The sequence below is a fragment of the Pseudophryne corroboree genome, chromosome 5 (genome assembly GCF_028390025.1).
Source record: "Pseudophryne corroboree isolate aPseCor3 chromosome 5, aPseCor3.hap2, whole genome shotgun sequence".
NCBI classification, from domain to species: domain Eukaryota; kingdom Metazoa; phylum Chordata; class Amphibia; order Anura; family Myobatrachidae; genus Pseudophryne; species Pseudophryne corroboree.
This window is the reverse complement of record NC_086448.1, coordinates 211,198,532-211,220,481: the sequence shown is the minus strand read 5'-3', so window position 1 is coordinate 211,220,481 and position 21,950 is coordinate 211,198,532. Positions and strand designations below refer to the sequence as shown.

At 45.3% G+C, this 21,950-nt stretch overlaps 1 protein-coding gene across 1 annotated transcript; it reads left to right on the top strand.

Annotated features, from left to right (window-relative positions):
* Positions 1-5,935: 5,935 nt before the first annotated feature.
* Positions 5,936-8,726, top strand: LOC134928934 (speriolin-like). Its single transcript, XM_063924853.1, has 4 exons — positions 5,936-6,257; positions 6,793-6,831; positions 7,590-7,732; positions 8,276-8,726. Exons 1-4 carry the CDS (start codon positions 6,077-6,079, stop codon positions 8,591-8,593), a joined length of 681 nt encoding a protein of 226 aa, XP_063780923.1. The 5' UTR covers positions 5,936-6,076; the 3' UTR covers positions 8,594-8,726.
* The last annotated feature ends 13,224 nt before the right edge of the window (positions 8,727-21,950 follow it).

Here is a 21,950-nt window from a genome sequence, read left to right as displayed (position 1 = left end):
GCGTTTCCTGGGCTTTGCGAATTTTTATAGACGATTTATCGCTGGATTTTCGTCTATAGTGGCGCCCTTGGTGGCACTCACTAAGAAAGGGGCGGATGTTGCTCACTGGTCTTGTGAGGCTAAAGCGGCTTTTGCCCGTCTCAAAAGGGCATTTGTTTCGGCCAAGGTGCTGCGACACCCAGATCCAGAGCGTCCTTTTGTGGTGGAGGTGGATGCCTCTGAGATGGGTATTGGGGCAGTGCTTTCTCAGATGGGAGTGTCTGATAATCGCCTTCATCCCTGTGCTTACTTTTCCCGTAAATTTTTGCCTGCCGAGATGAATTATGACGTGGGTAACCGGGAATTGTTGGCTATTAAGGATGCACTCGAGGAGTGGAGACACTGGCTTGAGGGGGCTAAGTTTGTGGTCTCAATTCTCACTGACCATAAGAATCTGGCATATTTAGAGTCAGCGAAGCGTCTCAATGCCAGGCAGGCACGATGGGCTTTGTTTTTTGCTCGCTTTAATTTTTTGATAACATATCGCCCTGGGTCAAAAAACATCAAGGCTGATGCGCTCTCGCGGAGTTTTGCTCCAATCCAGGAGACCACCGAGGAGCCGTTGCCCATTGTTTCCCCATCATGTATTAAAGTGGGCATTACCCAGGACCTCTTATCATTAGTCCTTAGAGCACAGGAGCAGGCTCCTCCAGACCTTCCGGTAGGTCTTTTGTTTGTGCCTCCTAGGTTAAGACAGCGAGTGTTCCTGGAATTCCATGCCAAGAAGTCGGCAGGTCACCCGGGTATTGCCAGAACTCGGGAGTTGCTATCTAGGGCGGTGTGGTGGCCCTCGGTGGCTAAGGATGTGGATCAGTGGGTTCGGGCATGTGACATCTGTGCCCGAAATAAGACTCCTAGAGGGGTTCCTGTTGGCCCATTACATCCACTCTCTATCCCATCTAAGCCATGGACCCACATTTCAATGGATTTTGTGGTGGACTTGCCCAAATCCTCGGGGATGACAGCCATCTGGGTTGTCGTTGACAGGTTTTCGAAGATGGCGCACTTCGTTCCACTGGTTGGGCTGCCATCAGCCAGACGCCTGTCTGAATTATTTATGCTGCATGTTGTGCGTCTCCACGGGTTGCCACTTGATGTGGTCTCTGACCGCGGATCCCAGTTTGTGGCCAAATTCTGGAGGGCATTTTGTTCCGATCTCCAGATTTCTGTCAGCTTGTCGTCAGGCTACCATCCGCAGTCTAATGGGCAGACTGAAAGGGTGAACCAGTCCTTGGAGCAGTTCCTCAGGTGTTATGTCTCCAAGTGTCAGACTGACTGGGTTGCTTATCTGTCCATGGCGGAGTTTGCCTATAACAACGCGGCTCACTCTGCTACAGGGATCTCTCCCTTCCTTTGTGTGTATGGGCATCATCCTAAGGCCAATTCTTTTGACCCCCTGGACTCCACGCCTGGTGGTTCCTCTGTGGTTTCGGTCCTTAGAGGTATTTGGCGGAAAGTGAAGAAAGCCCTTGTGTCTGTGTCATTAGTGACCAAAAGGGTTTTTGATAAGCGGAAAAGACCCTGCAGCTTCAAATTAGGAGACTTCGTCTGGTTGTCTACCAAGAATTTGAAGTTGAGACAGCCATCTCATAAGTTAGGGCCCCGGTTCATCGGCCCTTATAAGATCACCAGGGTTATCAATCCGGTGGCATTTCAGTTAGATCTGCCCCGTTCTTTGGGTATCAATAAAACATTTCATTGTTCCCTTTTAAAACGGGCGATTAGTAATCCTTCTTCCAGTGGAAGACCTTCCCCTCTTCTGATACGTGGCCAGAGGGAGTTTGTTGTTGAAAGGATTCTTGACTCCAAGGTGGTTCGGGGTCGGCTGTCATTTTTGGTGCACTGGAAGGGGTATGGCCCGGAGGAGCGGTCGTGGGTGCGCAGTTGTGATCTTCATGCCCCCAGACTGATACGCTCTTTCTTCTCGCAGTTCCCCGATAAACCCGGTGGTAGGGGTTCTTTGACCCCTCGTCAGAGGGGGGGTACTGTTAGGGTCTCCTGCCCTGTGCTGCCACGTCGTCATGGCAACCGGGAGACAAGTGCTAGTGGAGTAACCTGAGCGCAGCTGATACTCCGGTTCGGGTCTTTTGCTGTGCAGTGGTTATAGGCTCTGTGCACGGCAGGGGATCCGGTGCTGGTTTTTGTGCTCACAGTCTGTGAGGTCTGAGTGGGGCGTGGACAGCACCTGCTTTATAAGGCCTCTTTTCAGGGTAAGCAGATGCTGCTGAATCTTTGTTGGTTAGTCAGTTCATGAAAGTTAGCCAGTACTCTGTAGCTTTGTATTTGTTTGTTGCTTACTGCAAATAGGCCTGGGGATTTGGTATTACACTCTGCCAATCCAGACCTAGCAGTAAGACTGGAGTCAGTCGTTTAGCTTGCTGGGGTTCTGTTACTACTCTGTGAACTTAGCAAGTTTGCGGCTGTATTCTAAGACTTGCCTGTCTAATCCTGTCTCACTGTGCTAGGTGTCAGGGGCCAGTTTAGTGGCAGTAAGCTAAAACCTGTGCACTGCAAGTGAGAATTAGGATTGTGGGGACTCTCCTTGTGTCTATCATTCCATCTCTGACCAAGGAGTTTACTGCCACACCCGTTGGTAACCCTTTAGGGTTTTGCTGTTGCCCTTAGCAACAGCATTTCGGGTTCTCTACGTATTAAAACACAACATCTTGCTTTTTCCATCTTAGCAGTTCTAATACAAGGGAGATACCCAGTTCCTTAGCCTCTGGGCTTCTCTGTTCACTTTGTGTGTATTTTGTTACCCTATCACCTTCTGTGTACGTTATGTCATATTCCCCAGTTTGTCTGTGAGTCCATTTGTTTTGCATAACAGTTCAAACACCAGTACATTCCTGCAGACACTGGAGTGCATAACAGTTCTGACACCAGTACTTTCCTGCAGGCACTGGTGTGCATAACAGTGGGTTACGGTTAAAATACTTGCCGGGTTCGTCTAGATTCTGTCCGTAGGGGTTTCACTGTTGGTCTTCTGACTGTCAGGATCCCAATTGACAGGATTTTGTACCCAACCTATAAAGACAAGCAGCAGCAGCACTCACAGGACTTGAATATACAGCAGATAAAGATGGTTAAGCCCTTTCCTTATACCAGCATCTCAGGGACAAACATTTTAATTAAAACTGAATTGTTGGCAAAGGAAAGAGCTAAGCAGCCTGTATCTGCTATATATTCAAGTCCTGAGTGTCGCCACTGCTGCTTGTCTCTGTGTTTCTCCCTGCACCCAGGCATACTGCATATCCATTTCCTTAAGAGAGTGAGTGCCTATCTACCTATCTATAATCTTTTCTTAAAATAGTTAAATATAATTACAGCAGCCTCCAGAGTTTGGTGGGGTTAATGTCGCTTGCCTTCAAGATTATGCACTGACTGCCAACTATTGCTATGCTTTAGACTGGATAGGGGGCTCATATAAATTTGTTAATACTTCTATTGAACAGGACTTCAGTCCTTGCATTAATGTAGGCAATCTGCTACACATCTCCCTCTAGTTATCTACCTGCCCTTATGGACAATCCATTACTCCTCAAGGGTTGTTCTGCATGGTGAATGCTCAAGAAGAGACTACAGCTTTCTGTGTCTCACTACCTTTCCTTACCCTTTGCCTTAAACCACACTTTTCAGGATGGTAATACAGATGGGTCCACGGTTATCTTGGCTAGTTTGGATTAAGTCTGACTGCCCAGTCTCAGTTAATCCTATTAAAGGTCAAGATAAACATGGACCCATCTGTACCTGTAGTACTCTGTGGGCTTGGCATTGCCAGGGATTACCTTACATATATCAATTCTTGGATCGTATATGCTCTTCGGTTCTCACTCTGTCTTAACTGAAGGAGAAATTTATCTGTTTGACCTTTCCCATCTTTTCTTATTGTCAAATTCGTAGCTACTGTAGGTCAACCAGGTTTTTACCCATTTGTCCCCTTGGATAAAGCCTATCCAATGGAAGGAGCATTGCGCCAAAGACTACTAAGACCACGCCACAGTTCTTTTACTTATGCACATATTAGACAGACAATAGAGGTCTGTTACACAAACTGGTGTAATTAAATGGCGCAATGTATTTCTGGACCAGGAACTGCAGACGGTTATTAAATCCTGTATGCTTCTGAACAGGCAACTAGTATCTTCTTCATATGCTGAGATCAGTGGTGACTGCTGCCCCTTGGCTGACCCCTTATAGCATGGGTGAGAGGGCTAGTTAAAACATATAAACATATTACATATACAGTACATATAAACATATTACATGAAACAATACCTTTATTGCTCCATGTAATATGTGACCCCGTGGGACTGGCAGCACTGCGTGTTTTACAGCTGCACTCGGGACGCAGCACTTAGCTTCAGTTCTCTTTCCTGCATAAGCCCACCCCCAGACGCCCATTGGCTAGTTACACAGGAGTCTGGGTTACGGCTTATACAATAATGAGAAGCATATTACAGAAAAAGTGTCTTATTCGCATCGCTATGAAATTAGGATACACAAGCAGACTCTGATGATTAAAATGGCATGCCTATATTCTGTGTACTTCTGCGGCTTTATCTGTATATGATATGATACATTATAGGAAAACACTGTAACGTAGCATTTCGTATGAAGATACAGCCATGGTTACACACAGACTATAGGCATGCCACATATCATTGTAATCAGCATACGCTGCTTGTGCGTCCTATTCACATCATTGGGGGTAATTCAGACCTGATTGCTGCTGCGGTGCGTTTTAGTGTGCCTGCAGATGACTGACCACATGACAAGGAAGCACATGCAGCATGAGCCCTCAGTGGGGCAGGCGCAGTAGGAGCAATAGTGGACCAGCAGCAGCACCAGTTTCATGTGAAACTGCAAAAAAATGCTGTAAACCAGGAGCTCCATGCTCTGGAGTAGAAACTCATCAGCCACCCAGTTACAACAATGCAATCAGCCACCCAGTTTTCATGATCTCATATTTGTAGGCAAAAAAAAAAAGCGACCCCTTGATCCAGGTTGAAGCTGGGTTGATAGACCAGGGTCAGAGCCATGTATTTGCCGGGCGTATGTGTGCAAGGGGTACTGCATAACAAAGGACCTCTGTATTGGCTTCACCTTAGAGATGAAATGGGCATGATGGAACCTCCGCACCTCCTCTACTCCAGGGGTACTGCACAGTTTTTAGCTAGGATTGCAGTGGTGGCTAACAAATAAAACCCACCCCTATTTCTGTGTATAGGGATACCATTCCCCTGACTGATCTCACTTGACATTTCTTTATCAGATGAGTTAGATGGAGTGTTTCCTAGATATTGGTGACAGAGCAGAGAATCCCCCCCCAATTAGTTAAGAAACTAATGGCACGCCAAGTGTCTTGGGCACTGATGACTGTTTGTGGCAGCATCTCTCCCTACGCCCTTCCCTCATTTCCAGCTATATTTGGTTGAATTGTTTAAAGGTGTAAGTTGGGTACCATTGTGTCACCAAGGGGCATTTACTTGTCTCTACATGCATTCCGCTGTATTTTAACATTGTTGATCAGAGTAATGGCCCACTATTTTCTTTTAATATTTATTAATGTTCCTAACCATATAGAATGTCCTTTATTAACATGTTTTTTATTGAATTGCCTGGCTTTGCAAATAAGCATATATTTATAAAAATATTGTTAACCACATTAGTAAATAATTGTTCTTGACTTAAATACATAAAAATAATTATCAACAATTTCTCAGGAAGTGTTTCTAAAAAAATATTAATTAAGCGGTTAACAGTTGTTCATGAAGTTATGATTAAATTCCACAATAAATCAATCCTTTGCTTGTCTGTGATCTGCATATGGATGCCATTGCAGTGCAGCCACCTCCCAGCTCTCTGTGATATCACTCATACTGTATGTCACAGCACAGTGGGTGAGCTCACACAGGGCAGTTGGTTGCTGTTGGGGCAGTTTAAAAGGTTCCAACGCAGGAAGCAGCAGCAGCATTTCCCAGTGGAGTGACAAGAGGTAGAGAAAGCCTAAGAAATCATCTGTAAGAAAAAAACCATGGAGGTTTTGAAGCGCAAAACTTTCTGTCTGCTGACGGAGAATGCCGAGCTTCGAAAAATGGTTGGATTGATGCAGGAGAATGTTGAACTCCAAGACACCTTCAAGAAACACGAAAATCACGCACGCACCTTGTCATTCGAGGGAAAACACGATGGTCCCATGGACGACGATGAGACTGGTGAGAGATAAAGAATGTTCTACAGCATTTAAGAAGGGATAAAAAATTGTTCACTATCCACAATCATAGCAGGTATTGGGGAGAAGCAAACTGTGCGGATAGAATGAATACAGATTTGGCAACAATATATCTGAGACTACTACTTACCTGCCCTTGTCAGGATTTCGACTGTCGGGATGCCGCATCCTGTCAGACGACATTTCATACCCAAGCCTAATAAAAATCTAGGATTACCAGTGTAACATTACATGGATGTACAGGCCGTAGAGGGGAATGAATACTCTCTTGATTAGAACACAGCCCAGAAATGGAGTTATAGCATGAGTTATGTAATAATAAGGCCAATATATAACACAAGGAATGTCAATTTCTATGCACTGTTATTAAGATTCTAAGGAAGTGTGTCATTATAAAGAGGGGATATATAAAGATGAATACTTTAGTAAAAATGCATTTTAATATAGGAATTAGAGTAGTGAGGGAATAAAAAACTAAGTCTAATTCATTTCTCCAATATTCTATGTCGTGTGAATAGAAGACAGCAGAGACCATCAGCAGTCCCCATCATGCAACGGTGAGAAACAGATTTCTATCACTTTCTGTTACTTATTACACTGAGACACTAAGGGGTAAATTTACTAAGATGGGTGTTCTATTTAAGATGGGATGTTGCCCACAGCAACCAATCAGATTCTACTTCTCATTTATGTAGCGGCTTCTAGAAGATAATACCTGGAAGCTGATAACTTGCTATGGGCAACATCCCAACTTAAATAGAATTCCCATCTTAGTAAATTTACCCCTAATAGTATGACGGATATTGTATTTTGTTTGTGAATACAAGATCATTTCTGCTTCACACGCTCAGCTCATAGATGTGGGCTCCTCATCTGAATCATATTCCATACTATTGTCTTCCATTTTCCCCTGTTGGACTTATGTTTCTTCATTTCCTTATTTCATCCTGATGTCCAGGCAGCTTCTACCACTCTTTCTCCCTTCTACACCTCACTCTACGCCTCATCAACATCCCTATAGCTCTCCTGTGTTCAATATTCCATAGCCAAAACCTATATTCCTCTTTCATCCTGATTTTATTCCTGGCCAGCTACTTATGTGTATACTCTACAATATATTGTCAAGAAACTTTCATTTGAATTGAAGTGCTTTAACATGTTGGTAATCATAACTAGAATGATTCCTCAGACAAATGATGGATGGATTGATGGATGGATGGATGGATGAATGGATGAATGGATGGATAGAAGGATGAATGGATAGATGGATGGGGAATGAATGACTCTAGTTAATTTGATCTTTCATCGCCTTCAGATGCAAAGGATATTCAACACTGGCAAAAAATAGTTGGAGAGATAGCGTTCCAATTGGAGCGTAGGATCCTAACAGGCATATTCCAGCAGAAGAATCGACAGTATGGTTTCTTGGTCTCCAACATTGAAGAAAAAATTATCCAGGTAAAGGATGCATTTTAAATTTGGGAGGAAAGACAAAAAAAAAAAAAAGAGTGTCAGTGGATGAACTCAATTAATCCGAAAGGAAAAGTAGACACTAATGTGCATCCAAATAGCAAAAGAGGTTGCTAATGGAAAGTTAAAAATATAAAACAAAACCTTTAAAAAGTGTAAAAAAATTGCTTAAAATGAAACTTTAAAACCCCACATTGTACTGTATATTACTGTCCAACCCTCAGCAATAACTTCAATTTCTCAAGATCAACTCTTCTAATATCAGTTAGTACTGACTGAGTGTATTCATGAGAAATGCCTGTAACATCTAGCCTTCAATGTTTGTGAGTGATAATTGTTGCCAGGTTGTTAATACTACATGCCCCCCCCCCCCCCCCGCATTTCTTTTAGCACAATAACAATAGGTGACATACACACACATAACATGTTTTGTAAGTGTATTCAATTCTTTGCTTATTATTGTACTTTAGAATATACAGATGTTATAATTATTTTAATGCTGCTATTACTTTCCTTACCCCTTCCTCACAGGTGACTACCTGCCCTTTCACAAGCAAAGTGGATGAAAAACTAAGAGCTGAGCTGACACAGCGATATCATGAAACAATGAGTCGCCTGAAAAAGATAGGCTATGATAAGCACGCCCATCCCGTCTTATCAGAATACCTGGTGAACATGTATGGATTAATGGATGCAGACACCAAGGAACTTGCATGCAGTAGTAACAGAGAGTCCATACTAAGGATGGTGAGAGAGTGCACTCCGAAAAATATAGCGGACGATGTGGAGATCATTTTCAACTGTCTCTACTTTATGTCCATAGAGGATGGAGAACCTCTCTTCATGTAGGCAGCGAACATGGCGTTGTCCCCCACCACTAAGAGACAATGCCCAAACATCGTCTTCACCACAGAAACCTAAACATACCATCTATGATTAACATTTGTTCGTTGCAAGATTAAAGCATTATTTAAAATCGAAACATTATTGATTTGTTTTTTTATATTATCACATAAGGATGATGCAGCAACATGATATTATTATTGTTATCCTTTATATGGTGCCGCAAGGTGTCTGCTGAGCCTTACATGGTACAGAAACAGAATGATTAAAACAAGAAAAATGTGACTTACAGTACTGAACATTGCAGGACATGGAGATGGTTTCTAGACATTGCTAAATCAATGGTCATAATACTCGAGCAGCAGGGTGGCAGAACCCAAGGGTATGGTGCCATTGAGTAGGGAGTAGATTATAGTATAAGTGAGGGATCAAAGGCACATGAGAGAAGAGGACCTTGCTTGTGAGAACATACATTCTAAAGGGGAGGGGCAGGGAGACAGTGGTGACACGTCTGGGGAGAGCAGTGAGCATGAAGCAAGGAGCAGCGGGCTACGATTAGAGATGGAAGGCTATAAAGAAGTGGGTCTTGAGGTCCCATTTGAAGTTTGGTAGAAAGGTAGAGAGTCTGAGAAGGAGAAGGAGATAGTTTAAGGAAGCAGTACAGGCAAAATCTTAGAGTTGGGAGTGGGAGGAGGTACTAATAAGTTGAAAGGAGAGGCGGCATTCAGTTACGAGGGTGTGGCTGAACCTCCTTGGCAGGCCCAGTCCATGTGCTTTATAACTGCTCCAACCCTCCCAGTGCTCCTGTATGAAAAACCCAATGTCCTAAATAAGAGCTGTGGTCTAATGTCACGTGGTGATTGCAGGACTATACCTTCAACCAATAAGAGGATGCTGCTTTAAGCATTCCGTGCAAGCAAGCACAGTGCATCTGCATGGAAATAAATGTGGATATTTATTGGTATACAGAGTTGCATGCATTTGTCCAGCTACAACGCCCCTATACATCTTCTTGTGCAATTAGCCATCATGCCTATTGTTACTATTATTTACTCATGGTGCCGTACAGAGAACATTAACACACAAATAATACAATACAATCAGATAGACAGTACTGGGGGGAGATATCAGATGACAGGATCAAAGCTGCGGATAGAGTGGGGTGGTGCATTGGAGACATGAATAGTGCAGGAAAGTGAAGAGCTGCCATTGGTAGCTTACAGTCTAGGGCAGACATTTTCAACCTTTTACAACTTACGGCACACTGAACAAGATTTAAATATTGCCAAGGCACATTCAAATATAATGGTGATGCATGGTGCAGTTGCGTGTCCTAGAATGTCATGTCGCAGCTTCTCCATAGGTAATGCGTGAGCCACTTCTGAGAAAGCCAGAAGAGCCCAACACTGCCCGGGCCCAAAATTAGAACTTGCTCTGCAACCACTAAACCCACCAGTATTGATCGTTCCAGGGCCTCAGTAGCGGCAAAACACTGACGGGCCTGGTTGTGATTCTATGGCGGCACACCTGGAGACTGCTCAGGGCACACAAGTGTGCCACAGCACAGTGGTTGAAAAATGCTGGTCTAGGGGAATGGGAGAAAACTGGGAACTATCTGGGAAATGCACTATCAGTGAGCATTTGCATCAGCCCTATATCTGGCAAAAGAGAGCCGTACAAAATCTGACAGATTTCTGAATATACTCAACTCAGCATAGCCTGCAAATCCGCCAACACGCCCTCAGAACACTTAGCCTATGTGCTAAGGCCCTGTTGCCATCTAGATGCCCTCATTCAGCTGTAAGTGGACTTGTGGCTAAGATGCATGGTCACAGACATGCGCAGTACTTAAGATCATATGATTGTCCTCAAACTGGAGCCGTGTACAACTACAACTTAGCCCCTAAGACAGTAATTAAAGGAAAGATGAACTATAATATAAAATAAAACACCTACCATATAAAGACCATCTCCAGCAGCAAGACTAGGTGTTGCAGTACTTAAATTGGAGCATACTGACAAGGTTACTCTATAAGATATCAAAGACAAAAAGCAACGTTATTCTGGTGCAAACATGGCATATAAAATAGAGACATTTAGCTTATTCAACAAAAAACTATATTATTAAATAGGTTCAGGATCTCCCACAATAACTTAATGGCAGGTCCCATAACTGAGGACTCTGGAACCTGACAATAGATAAATAATCTCAATATATAAATGATGGAAGCACAGGTAGGATCGATGGAGGAAACAGACACAAAGGCGGCGATTCAATGCAGTGTGAGCAACATCGCTAGTTTTCCTTGCACAGCCCCTGGTATCACTTATAAATACAATATATGGTATATTCTACACATTGCTGCCGCCTGCACTCTGCTTTTATCCTTGGCGATACACACGGTCATCATTCATCCTTCACTTAACCTTATGGGTACGAGAGATGAATGACCATCAGATGCTGGTAATATCTCTACGTCAGGCTTATTACTGATTGTATCAATCCCTTCACATGTGTGTTTTTGAGAGAAATTTCCTGCTGTGATTCTTGATTCTATTTATATGTAAATTGCAGATTGCGCTTTCCACATTGGGTTAGAGGAATTGTAGATTAATTGTGATTAAGATCACAATAGCACAAAGAGGAATATAAAAGGGGTTATTCATAACTAGCATGACAGTAATAAAATAAGCAACATGTCTGCACTCAGTCATGTCATAAGAGATAGAGTGTCAGTTCATATGCAATTTGTGCTGCACAGAGTGTGTTTAGTATAGATCTGTGCTGTATTCATAATAGCAATATCCATCACAGGCCTCTATCTACATCATATTTTTCAAATGTTGTGGAACCAGAAGTCTCAGTGTGCCCTGCTAGCACATTCACAGAGACTAGGGTCGAGTCACATTTCACACAATCTTCATTGAAACCCACTAGTGACTGCAATTTGTTGTGTTCTTAGCCGTGCTTGTTTTGGCTTCCAACTTTTGCAAACAATATTTATTATTGTTTCTGCAAATAGAGTGATACAGTAGCCTGTCTTCTGATTTTAAGCAGCCAATTCAGACTCTTTAATATAAAGCTGTGATTCCAGGCACTGCTTAAATAACTGTCTATAACCGTCAGCCTGTAGACTTCTCCAACCTTTAATGCGAATCTAACAGTAAATGTGGCACCTGAGGAAAGAGGTAACTTGGAAACTGCTGTGCATGAGTGTCCTTCAGCTCCTGATGATGCTGTGTTACTATCCATAAACTGTTATTAGCATTGCTGATGTCCAATCTGTGCCCTGTTTTGCTTTTCTTTTATTATGTGGATGTGATAATTCAAGATCCAGACTTTCACTTTCTGATCCTTTCCCCTTTGTCTGTGTTGCCCGATACCTCCTCCATTGCTGTCCCCAGGGGAGTAACTAGAAATATCTGGGCAAAGTGATGATGTGGCCTCTATGCACCATCATACATTTATACCCACCACAATGGGGGTCATTCCGAGTTGATCGTAGCCCTGCAAAATTTTGCAGGGCTACAATCATGACAATAGACATGCGGGGGGACACCCAGCATTGAGCTATCCCGCCCCGCGTGTCAGTGCCGCCCCCCCCCCCCCCCGTCCAGTGACCACCTCTGCCTGTCAATCAGGCAGAGGCGATTGTAGCTCAGCGACGGCCTAGAAACGGCGCATATGCAGTTCTGACCCGGTCGCTGTGCTGCGATAAACTGCAGAGTGCGATTGGGTCAGAATGACCCCCAATGTCTCCTCCATTCAGTACTCAATGGGGCAGGGCATTGAGTGTTTTCGTCTCCATATGCCACATTAGTGTCATTATATACAGTATACATTCATTGTAATCTAATTTTTGTGCCAAGGACACGACCCCCAGTGCTGCCAGGTCTTATAGAAGGCACACCACTGACTACCTCCCTCTAGCTGTTGGCTATGTGGTAATGCATCCTAGCTATATAAAATAAATACAGCCTTTGGTTGATCAATTATGAATAATTCTCTTATTTAAGGCTTAGTCCTGTTTTGAAAAGTGCAAGACTATAAAACATTTGTAAATAATATTTGTACCACTGGCATGTCTACATATTACAAAACTGTATGGAGCCAGCTCAGTGCACCAGGAAAGAATGTGTTATGGCACTCGGGTGTCTCATCCTCCTTCTTGCTTATGGAGGAAAGTCTGTAGACCACTTGGGAGTCTATATAACAAGAAATATAAAAGAGTTCTCCTATTGCCATATATTGCAGCCAAAGGGATGAATTAAATTAGCCCTGTTAATTTAACGGGGATGAAAAAAGGTGGTAGCCTTGGGCTTTAACAGCCGAGTCTAGTCAATTACAGACCCTTTTTCTCACCTTTCAAATTAACCTGTTATCACAAGTTCTCAGATATAAGCGTTAGCACCTGATAACAGTCATTTTATTGCATATATCTTTTTGGGTCTCAGACCCAAAAAATAAATCCCCTTTAAGTTCAATTGAATAGCCCAAGGGGGATTAATTAGACCGCGGTTAATTTACTTATAAATATAAAGTAACTTTAAATTAAAATAATGCTATATTTAATTAAATAAAGCCCCCCCCCCCCTCCCCACTCCGAGATCATAGTATTGTGTCTTTGTATGAAAAAGCTATTGCTGGAGGTGGTTGGCAAAAACCATAACCAATGACACCCACCATAGCTTTTGCCAGCTTGTGGCTTGGTAAAGGGGAAAGCCTTATTGCTCTCATTTCATAAGATTAAGACTGAGGGGGGTATTCAATGAAGTGCCATTTTTTCGACTGGTCCTAATTCAACACAGGGTATTCAATTGCGGGCATTTTCGCCTGTTCTTTACTCCATTTTCGCCCATTTTTGCCGTTTCACTTTTTTTTGTCGAATCAGCATGGGCAAAAATTGCACCAAAAATGCCCGCAAAGTCACCAAAACACGTGTATCTGCGGCGAAATCACGATACATGTGGTTTTCGCCAGTGCCGGATTTTTCGACCAGTCGAAAAAACATCACGGGCATTGAATATGTTGAATGTAAATTCAACCTAAAAATGGGCAAAGAGTGACGGCACTAATTGAATGTCCCCTTAGTGTCTTCTCTTTATGATAAATAGGCCCCTTGGATAAAATGCACAGTTTTCCACTAAGTCTGCTCCTTTGGCACCATCAGATACATAACTGGGAGATGACAGCAGCAAATGGAGAAGATGACACCCACTAGCGGCCAATCTATTCCAAGGCACTACATTTAGATTATACTGGCTTGAGATAACGTAACGGGTTAATATGTGTTTTTAAACAGCGATTACTGATTAGAGTCCATCCATGTTAGTAACTTAGAAAGTTGTTCATATAGCTGATAAATCTGAGCTCAGCTAATACGGAAGCACATATGTGAAAGGCAATATTTGAACACTGCAGTCCAAAGTCCACCTAGGGTATACTTACTATGTACCCAAATTGATACCTCTCCTTAGTTGGTAAAGGGCATTGCAGCCTATTCCATGGAGTCCGGTGGACAGATAAAGACCTGCACAGCGTTCCCTTTTAGGTATAAGCCTCTCTCCAATGCAGCAGCAGCGGACAATATATCTATAGACAGCAAAGTGCGGTATTCCAGCGGCCGAAGAGTCACCAAACGCGTTTCTCCGCCTACCCTCCGGCTTCGGCGGCTTCCTCAGTGTGGACTCCATGGAATAGGCTGCAATGCCCTTTACCAACTAAGGAGAGGTATCAATTTGGGTACATAGTAAGTGTACCCTAGGTGGACTTTGGACTGCAGTGTTCAAATATTGCCTTTCACATATGTGCTTCCGTATTAGCTGAGCTCAGATTTATCAGCTATATTAACAACTTTCTAAGTTACTAACATGGATGGACTCTAATCAGTAATATCTGTTTAAAAATAACCTGCCTGATTAACATCGTGATTCACCTGCATGTGGACTGGCTCATTAATTCTATGCTGCTTGCTGGACTAACATTATGCATTTTCACATGTGGGCTTATTAGTTAATGAAGATCTGTCTATATAAGCTTGATATGTGTTATTAGATAGAGCTCGTTTATATATAATATATTCCCATATTTCTTTTTAAATAGAGTCTTATTGGGATTGTGATATCTATATAGGGGTTCACTACGGCTGGCCGGCGGTCGGGCTCCCGGCGACCAGCATACCGGCGCCGGGAGGCCGACCGCCAGCTTACCGACAGTGTGGCGAGCGCAAATGAGCCCCTTGCGGGCTCGCTGTGCTCGCCACGCTATGGGCACAGTGGCGCGCTACGCGCGCAACACTATTTTATTCTCCCTCTATGGGGGTCGTGGACCCCCACGAGGGAAAATAAGTGTCGGTATGCCGGCTGTCGGGCTCCCGGCGCCGGTATACTGAGCGCCGGGAGCCCGACCGCCGGCTTACAGAAGACCACCCCTATATAGTGCATCCAGGGTTATATTTATGATACCAGTGTGCAATATATAGTATTTGTATGTGGTAAAACACTTTTTAAATATTATCTGTATGTTTTAGTATTGGTACTGGCCGGTGCCTTACTGTGTTAATTATATATATATATATATATATATATAAAGTAAAAATATTTTGATACAAAGTGAGAAGCGCTGTCTTATTGTCTGGTTAGTTTCTTTCATCTTTTGGGGAAAATTGGGATCAATTTCCCTAAGATCAGCTGCTCTCACTCTGTAGGTGACAGCGCCAGGTGTACATATTTGCACTATTGTTTTGTAATATGTGTTTTACTTGTACTAGTAAAGGGACCTAGCATATGCCGGGTCACTTCAGTCTGTCTCCGCCCTCTGCTCCTCCTTGCCTCGCCCACTCCTGCCCCATTCCTTCCCCTTTGGTCCACCCCTTGAACAAACCCTTTCTACCCCACATACTTACCTTCACCTAGGCTATGTCGGACCCATCTCCCTAGCAGTGGAAGCTGTTGGGCAGCGCCATAGCAGGGCTTTACTGCACCCTGTGCCAGCCACACCATAGCACTACCTTACTGCACCCTGTGCCAGCCACAACACTTGAGGGCTTGACACCATGATGGCATGAGGAGGAGGCTAGGCCGCCAGCACCGGGAATTACAACACTGCCCAGAGCATCCTCAGGGCTATAACAGCGGCAGTGTGCATATCTGGAGCGTACCCACATCCAGATGCAGGGGCCATAGTTGCTGTGGCGGTGCTGCCCACAGGGTTCTGTGTAGCTGCACTTATCGCACACCCCAAGTTATGGCCCCACCGTCGGGTACACTCCCAGCTCCTACTGCGCATCGAGACCGAACAGACCTTACAGAATTATTATATAGATATGTAAAAATGCATTACCATACAATTCCCACAGATTTCATATCTTGCTCTTCACTTCCCAAACAGTGTCTAAATCTGTTTTCCAAATTGAGAGACTAAATATGTTAATGGTTCTTTAAAGAGCTTTCCAAGGCAGGTGACTCCCAAAGCAGCGAGGTTCAGGCACAATTGTCATTTTGCAACTTCATTCCATTAAGCTAATTGTATTAAATGTAAATCTAATTTGCAAACGAGCAACGATTTGAAGACTCTTCTCTGTCTTCTAGAAAATTAGTTTCAGCACAGCTAATCCAGTATTACATTTCTCAAAATACAGAACTGCATCCACAACATTTTTCAACACTTCACATATTTTTTATTCCGTCCTTTGGTCCTTACTAATTAATTGGCAGTCTAGCATCCATTATGCTTATCTCAGTCTCCGCTTCCTTCCAGCAGAGGACAAATGCAGGTAATCTTTGGATTAAACGTGCAACGCTTATTTGCAGTAACCCTAAAGGGGAATTGTCACCTTTTTACAAGTCATGTTAATTAAATAGAGCATGTTAAGAGAATTACCATGATGTGTCCTTGGGATACAAATGAAGAACATATTATATATCCTTGCATATTTTAGACTACGCTATTGACAGACCATTTATATTATCAATATTATCAATATTAATACAAATTTGTACTGATCTAAATAGAGCTAACACTTGATTAGATATACAATTCAGCAATCCCAGCTAGAGGTCACAATTGGCACAGCATTTTATTTAGAAACCAAAAACAAAAAAATGCTTGCTGCAATTTGCTAACTTGTGGATGCATCAGAACACCATCTGTACTAGGTCTGATCTGGCGCAGGACATGTACTTCATTAGTTCATGCTTTCTTTGTCTCAATGTCAGCAATATCATGTCATGAGAACCATGGATGGGGCTCCAGTTCTCTCACAAATAACTGATGCCCATAATGCATTCAGATTACGCTTGCCCACTCTCACCTGTTCCCATTCTGCCTATGTAGGTATAAGATGATGCAAGTCTACAATACACAATGGTAGACTTACCATTGTGAAATCTCTTTCTGCGAGGTACACTGGATTCCACAGGGAATAGCATCGGGCTGTAGAGTTGGATCTTGATCTGAGGCACCAACAGGCTAAAGCTTTGAATGTTTGCAGGATGCACTGCACTGCCTCATCTATACAGTGGCGGATCTTGCCACGGGCAAGCAGGACTTTTGCCCGGGGCGCCGCCTTCCGGAGGGCGCCGGCGCCATCCGGAGGGCGCCGCACCATGGCTAGATCCTTCACTGTCAGTGTGCGCCCCAGCAGTGTCCCCCCGCTGTGCCCCCCCTCCCGCTGTGAGAAGGGAACCAGACGCTATGCGTCTGGTTTCCCTTCGTGGCGCTGGTCCTCCCCCGCTCTGAAGGGAATCAGACGCTAAGCGTCTAGTTTCCCTTCATGGAGAGGACCTTTGGTGTGCGGTGCGCGATGACGTCATCGCGCACCGCACAGCATTGTGGCATAGACGCTAGGGGTCATAATTGACCTCTAGCGCTTATGCTGTGCTATGGGAGAGACGTCATGACTGACGTCTCTCCCATAGATCCGAGGAGAAGAGCGGCGCCGGTCTGCAGGGTCTGGAAACAGGAGCGGGGTACAGTAAGTATAATTTTTTTTTTCCCCCAGCAGCGCTACAAATGGGGGGCGTGACTGACCATGCCCCATGTTAAGCCACGCCCCTAAATTTTGCCCGGAGCGCCGAAAGGGCAAGAACCGGCCCTGCATCTATAGCCCCGCCTCCAGGCACTGGAGCTCAGTTTTGTTAACCAGTCCAATGCAGTAGCAGGTAAGAGAGACAGTAGAAGTTAGTCACATAGAACCACATTCTCACGACAGGAGAAGGGACTAGCGGCTAATGCCATACCAACCCAAAGAAGCTAAGTGCGTCAGGGTGGGCGCCCTGTGGAATCCAGTGTACCTCGCAGAAAGAGATTTAACAATGGTAAGCCTACCATAAATCTCCTTTTCTGCAGTGGGGTACACTGGTATTCTGCAGGGAATGTCCAAAAGTAGTTCCTTATGGGAGGGGATGCACTGTAGTGGGCACAAGAACCTGGCGTCCAAAGGAAGCATCCTGGGAAGCGGAAGTATCAAAGACCTAGAACCTGATGAACGTGTTCACTGAGGACCACGTAGCCGCCTTGCACAATTGTTCTGCGGACGCGCCATGGCGGGCCGCCCAAGAAGGTCCAACCGGCCGAGTAGAATGGGCCTTGATATCAGCAGGAGCTGGTAGCCCAGCCTGTGCATAAGCTTGGGCAATCACCATTCTAATCCATCTTGCCGAGGTTTGCTTATTCGAGGGCCTGCCACGTTTGTGAAAACCAAAAAGTACAAAAAGGGAATCTGACCTCCTGATAGAGGCAGTCCTTTTCATGTCCAAAGATCTTTCTTTTTTGTAGGACAAACCAGAAGAGATGAAGGCCGGTACCACAATCTCCTGGTTAAGGTGAAAAGATGATACCACCTTAGGTAAATAACCAGGGCGAGTTCGAAGCACTGCACGGTCACAGTGAAAAATAAAAAAAGGGTGGGCGACAGGACAAAGCGCCTAAGTCCGACACCCTCCTAGCAGAGGGAGAAGCCAACAGAAACACGACCTTAAGCGTAAGGCATTTAAGGCCCACAGACTCAAGAGGTTCAAATGGACACTCTTGCAGGGCATTTAGGATTACATACAGATCCCATGGAGCCACAGGAGGGACATAGGGAGGCTGAATCTGTAGAACACCCTGAGGGAAAGTGTGAACGTCAGGATGAGACGCAATTTTTCTCTGAAACCACACCGACAAGGTAGATATATGAACCTTGAGGGAGGCCAGACGAAGGACCAAGTCTAGGCCTTGTTGTAGAAAAGCCAAAAGTGTCACGCTTGGCTAAGTTTGAGGATCCGGCAACTGAGATTTGCCCGAGGAAGTGATTGCCTGCGGATGAAGAAGACGAGGGGGCTGGATATAGTTCCTTCTCATGGGACACAAGACCAATGGAGAACGTAGGCAGGACTAGCAGACGGGTAGTAATAGTTTAACAGATAACAAGACTGAAGACAAAGAACTGCGAACTAGTAGGTTGTGGCTTTGAAAGACGAGGCTGAACTGCGGACTTGTGGACTGTGGTTAGAATGACGAGGCTTAGGATAAAGAACTGCGGACTGGTGAACTGTTGCTTGAAAGACGAGGCTGAACTGCGAACTTGTGGACTGTGGTTAGAATGGCGAGGCTGAGGATAAAGAACTGCGGACTGGTGAACTGTGGCTTGAAAGACGAGGCTGAACTGCGGACTTGTGGACTATGGTTTAAAAGACGAGGCTGAACTGCAACGTTGTGGACTGTGGTTTGAAAGACGAGGCTGAAGAACACAGGGACTGTCCATGACCTGAGACCCTTACTGGGTCGGGGTTCCCAGGAGCGCTCTCACAAGCGGCAGTAGGTTAGAAACAGCAGTGCTGCGGCAACAAATAAATGACGGCAGAGCAGAGCCAGGGAGTAACCAGGACACGGAAGGAATCCTGGGAGCACAGAGCTATAGCACCTACACCTTGGTAGTAACTTGAAGCACTGTCATAAACCAGCCCCTTTTTATAAGGAGAGATCTCCCTGGATTGGCTGGATACAACAGGAAGCCTGCACCACTGCTCAGAATTGGTCTCCAACATGGCGGCTCCCTGTAAGGCAGACATTCTTACTGGTGCATAGACACTCCCTTGTCCCTGGCCTCCCAGCAAATGCATTCAGTGAGATCCGCTGCAGCAGCATCCCGCCACCGCGAGCGGACCCACCACAGCCGCCTACCCGCCACAAGCAGACCCGCCGCAGCAGCCCTCCTCCGCCGCTGCCCACCAGCAGCCCGCACGGCAGCCCCCGCAGCCCCGGCATCCAGGTAAGACCCCGGACACTGACAAAAAGTCTGGAAGTTTTGAAAGTATATGTATCATAATTCTTAGCAGCACACCATGTGAAGTAAGAATTCCAGACCCTGTAATAAATACGAGCCGAAGCTGGTTTACGGGCGTTCGACATAGTTTCAATGACCGTCTCAGAGAATTCTTTTGCTCTCAGAAGTGATGCTTCAAGAGCCACGTCGTCAAAGCCAGTTTGGCCAGGTCCGGGTAGACACAAGGGCCCTGAACAAGGAGGTCTGAGCATTGAGGAAGTAGAAGAGGACGCTCTATCGAGAGACTCTGCAGGTGTGAGAACCAATGCCATCTAGGCCACGCTGGAGCGACTAGAAGTAGTATTCCTCCTTCTTGTTTGAACTTCCGTATTACCCGGGGCAGGAGTGACACTGGAGGGAACACGTATGGCAGCCGAAAGTTCCATGGAATTGCCAGTGCATCCACGAACGCTGCTTGAGGATCCCTTGTCCTTGCTTAGAAGACCGGAACCTTGTGATTGTGTTGAGATGCCATCAGGTCTACATCTGGTAGGCCCCACTTGTCCACTAGGAGTTGAAAGACTTTGGGATGAAGAATCCACTCTCCGGTGTGCATGTCCTGACGACTGAGGAAGTCCGCTTACCAGTTGAGGACTCCCAGAATGAACACTGCCGATATGGCTGGCAGATAACGTTCCACCCATTGGAGGATTTTTGGCACTTCCATCATTGCCATGCGGCTTCGAGTGCCGCCTTGATGATTTATGTACGCCACCGTGGTGGCGTTGTCTGATTGTACTTGAACAGGCCTGTTCTGTACTAGAAGCAGGGCCAGTGTCAACGCATTGAACACTGCCCGCAACTCCAGAATGTTTATCGGGATGAGAGATTCCTCCCTGGTCCACGGACCCTGGAGAGAGTGTTGCTCCAACACTGTGCCCCAACCCCGCAAACTGGCATCCGCTGTCAGGAGGACCCAGTTGGAGATGCAGAAGGGACGGCCCCTGCTCAACTGTTAGTCCTGTAGCCACCAGCTCAGTGACAGACGAACTTCCGGAGTAAGGGGATCATTTGCGACCTGATCTGATGAGGCAGGCCATACCATTTGGAAAGGATTAACCTCTGCAGAGGGCGGGAGTGAAATTGAGCGTACTCTACCATGTCGAAAGCCGACACCATGAGGCCTAGTACTTGCATCGCCGAGTGTATCGACACTCTCTGGCAAGAGAGGAAGCATCTGATCTGATCCTGAAGTTTCAGGACCTTCTCCGGAGACAGAAACAGTCTTAGGTTGTGTGTGTCCAGCAGCGCCCCCAGGTGCACCATGCTCCGAGCAGGTACCAGCGAGGACTTCTTCCAATAGGTGAGCCACCCGTAGGCTTGTAGGAATTGGGCCAACATCTCCAGTTGACTGAGGAGGATATCTTGGGCGTTCGCCAGAATCAGCAAGCCGTCCAAATACGCCAGGATCCGGATTCCCTGAAGACGGAGGAAAGCCATCATCACGGCCATGACCTTGGTGAAAATCTGAGGTGCTGTGGCCTGTCCAAATGGCAGAGCCTGGAATTGAAAATGAAGGTTGCCAATAGCAAACAGCAGATATTGCTGATGCGAAATGGCAATAGACATGTGCAAGTAAGCATCCTGTATGTCCAGGGATACCATATAGTCCTCGGGTTCCATGGCCAGCACAATAGAGCACAGGGATGCCATACGGAATTTGGACACTCTCACAAACTTGTTCAATGAGTTGAGGTTGAGGATAGGCCGGAAAGATCCATTTGGTTTCGGAACTAGAAACAGGGTCAAAGAGTATCCCCTGCCACTCTGGGACAGAGGTACCGGCACTACCGCTCCTGTTTCCAGGAAGTATTGTACAACCAAAGTAGAGCTTGAACTTTCAATGGATCCGAGGGGATAACCGTTGAACAGAACTGGCGAGGGGGACGTCTCTTGAAAGAGATTGCATACACGTGAGAGTCAACTTCCGGCACCCAGGCATCTGACGTGGTCTTTAACCAGGCCTGGGCGAACTGTAGAAGTCGGCCTCCCACCCTGGGGTCCCCCAGAGGGAGGCCCACCCCATCATGCAGCAGGCTTGTCTTGTTTAGAAG

What these genes read in the sequence shown, in the direction of transcription:
- LOC134928934 (XM_063924853.1), top strand. Translation starts at nt 6,077, where the DNA reads ATGGAGGTTTTGAAGCGCAAAACTTTCTGTCTGCTGACGGAGAATGCC. An exon ending in CATGGACGACGATGAGACTG is followed by an intron (nt 6,258 to 6,792) that starts GTGAGAGATAAA and finishes TCGTGTGAATAG; the next exon opens with AAGACAGCAGAGACCATCAG. An exon ending in GCAGTCCCCATCATGCAACG is followed by an intron (nt 6,832 to 7,589) that starts GTGAGAAACAGA and finishes CATCGCCTTCAG; the next exon opens with ATGCAAAGGATATTCAACAC.